Below are 2577 nucleotides of genomic sequence, written 5' to 3'. Positions count from 1 at the left end.
CATTTTATTTCAATCAGCAATTAATTACAATGAACGAGAGTAACCGTGAGTCTAGGAAATAGCATTTTTCTGCATTCTGTAACTAATTCGTCATCGGCGGCCAAAACGCATTTTTAATGGCGGCCAAAGTAATTCCTGAAAATGACTCTTAGCCGCCGGCGACCAAAAGCAATTTTTTTCGGCGGCCCAAAAAATTCTCGAAAATCACACTTGGCCGGCGGCGGCCAAAAGTCAATTTTCCGGCGGCCAGAAGTAATTTTCATAATGTTAATGCCGCCGGCGGCCAAGAGTGATTTTCGTCGGCGGCTAGACCGTCGGCGGCCAGCTTACACTGAGCCATTCAGTTGGGCGCAAATCAAAAACATCGGCCTATGGCATGTTTTTTTTTCTTATCATCCTTCGCGTTTTCGGCGAAACTCATAGTAGATAAGTGAGAACTGTCTGAAGCAAAGTTGCGAAAGGCCTCGAGTACTACAAATTTGCTGAAGACGCCAAGTCGTTATCTCTTATCAGTTCAGCGGAAAACGCAAAAAATCGCGATTGTACAACAAAATTCGTGTTTTTCGCTAAACTGATAAGAGAAAACGACTTGGCGTCTTCAGAAAATTTATGGTACTCGAGGCTTTCCGCAACTTTGCTTCAGACAGTTCTCACTTATCTCCTATGAGTTTCGCAGAAAACGCGAAGGATGATAAGAAAAAAAAAACATGCCATGAGCCGATGTTTTTGATTTGCACCCAACTGATAAGAGATAAGAGATAATTGTCTTATACAATGTGATAGAGGACCTCAAGTACTACAACTTTGCCGAAGACACCAAGATGACATCTCTTATCAGTTCCGCGGAAACCGTGAAAAACCGCGACAAAAAATGGGAAAATTTGGGATATTATTATCGGCTGTTAAAAACATATTATTAACAGCGATGTTAATAAATATCATCAGAAACGTTAATAATTATTAACATGGATGTTAATAAAATATTATCATGAAAATCATAATAATATAGTATGATCATACTATCGGTATTAACATCGCATGTTAATAATATATTAGTATGATAATACCGGTATTAACTGGTATTAACTAGTAAGTGATAGCGAAATTAACAGGCGATGTTAATAACGTATCAGTTGTTAATACCGCCTAGTTAATAATATAGTATTAATAATTATTAATAATATATTATTAACTGTGCAGCTATATTCAGACATGTGCTACGACAATTTGATGAAAATTCAGTAAGAAGAAGTAACAATTTCCGATGAAAAATTCTTTTTTGTTGCAATTTTGTTGCAAAATTTACACTCGAACAAATTTGACTCACTTTGGTTAAACAAATAATAAAATGATGTGCATATTTTTTTCAGAAACGTGGGGAGATTAGTGTTAAAGGAAAGGGAATAATGACAACATATTGGGTGTTTGGAAAAGGTGTATCCGTTAATCAAATTGTTCCACAAGGGCCTCTACAAGCTGGTGTACCACAAGCCACTTCACCCTCATTACAACGTCAAGTATCACATCACACGTCATTGGGTAGTATTCATTTTCGTGTTGAAATTATTTTTGGTGCTCTCTCCGCTGCTTACACAATTTTTTTCATTGTTTGTTTAGCGGCTGTGGTATATGGTATGATGCAGGCATCGAAACGGTCGTCTAATGTGAACACTACACGTAAGTATAGTTACATAAATAAATTACGATCACTTTACTATATGAGTAGTTTGGAGCGAAAATGTAATACAGAAAAGTTGAGCGCAGAGATGGTTCATCGTTTACCACAAGTGTATTGAAATGTGTATCGGTATATACTAAAAAGTATACCTTTGCGTTTAACGCGTTGAGCGTATGCGTCAGCTACTATTTTTGTGACAGCGAACGCAAAGGTATATCAATGTATATATACCGTTCTGTACGGAGTACAGTAAATACAACGAATTGATATACATATACTCCATCTCTGGTTGAGCGGAAAAATGTCGATGATGAATGAGCGGAAAAGGGATAGCCATATAGTAAACTGCATAGTAAACTATAGTGAACTATATAGCTATCTCTTTTCATTTGACATTTTTCCACGCAACTATTCTGTACACACACGTAAATAAGTACTAGAAATTGAGAAACCTCAATTTCTAGTACTTATTTACGTGTGTGTATTACATTTTCGCTCCAAACTACTCATATAGTTCGAAGTCTAATGACAATTTTTCATCTTCGTCTTTGAAGTTCAACCTTGATGCGTTATATTGTGTCAGATAATTTTGATTTTGATTTTTATACAGAACGTGTACACATTATTGCACGATTTGTATTGATAGGTAGCCTTCAATCATAATTGTATCGTTTTAAACATCGTAGAAATGGAAAAATTCGTAATATCTGTAGTAATGTTTTCTTTTGTCTATTTATTTTCATGTTGTACATGTTCATTTCTTTCTTTTTTGACATTTCTATTACTAGGTTGGAGGCGTGCTAAGCGATTAACATTCACATCTATGTTAGCGTATGTAATCACAATAGAATCGCAGTCCTCATATCCTCTAACTCTCAATCATGTATCACTTAGTAAAT

General features: G+C 35.8%; 1 protein-coding gene across 1 annotated transcript; it reads left to right on the top strand.

Annotated features, from left to right (window-relative positions):
- Nucleotides 1–1376: 1376 nt before the first annotated feature.
- On the top strand, nt 1377–2571 carry LOC129572426 (adenylyl cyclase 78C-like; the record flags this gene model as incomplete). Its single annotated transcript, XM_055452393.1, has 3 exons — nt 1377–1539; nt 1618–1677; nt 2467–2571. Coding segments are annotated over exons 1-3 (298 nt in total), but the record flags the coding sequence as incomplete, so codon positions are not given.
- Between the last annotated feature and the right edge of the window lie 6 nt (nt 2572–2577).

Source organism: Sitodiplosis mosellana, unplaced genomic scaffold, assembly GCF_009176505.1.
Source record: "Sitodiplosis mosellana isolate CC-2019 unplaced genomic scaffold, AAFC_SMos_1.0 Smas_scaffold_4931, whole genome shotgun sequence".
Classification (NCBI taxonomy): Eukaryota; Metazoa; Arthropoda; class Insecta; order Diptera; family Cecidomyiidae; genus Sitodiplosis; species Sitodiplosis mosellana.
Note: the sequence above shows the minus strand (reverse complement) of the source record. Positions and strands in the feature narration are given on the sequence as shown.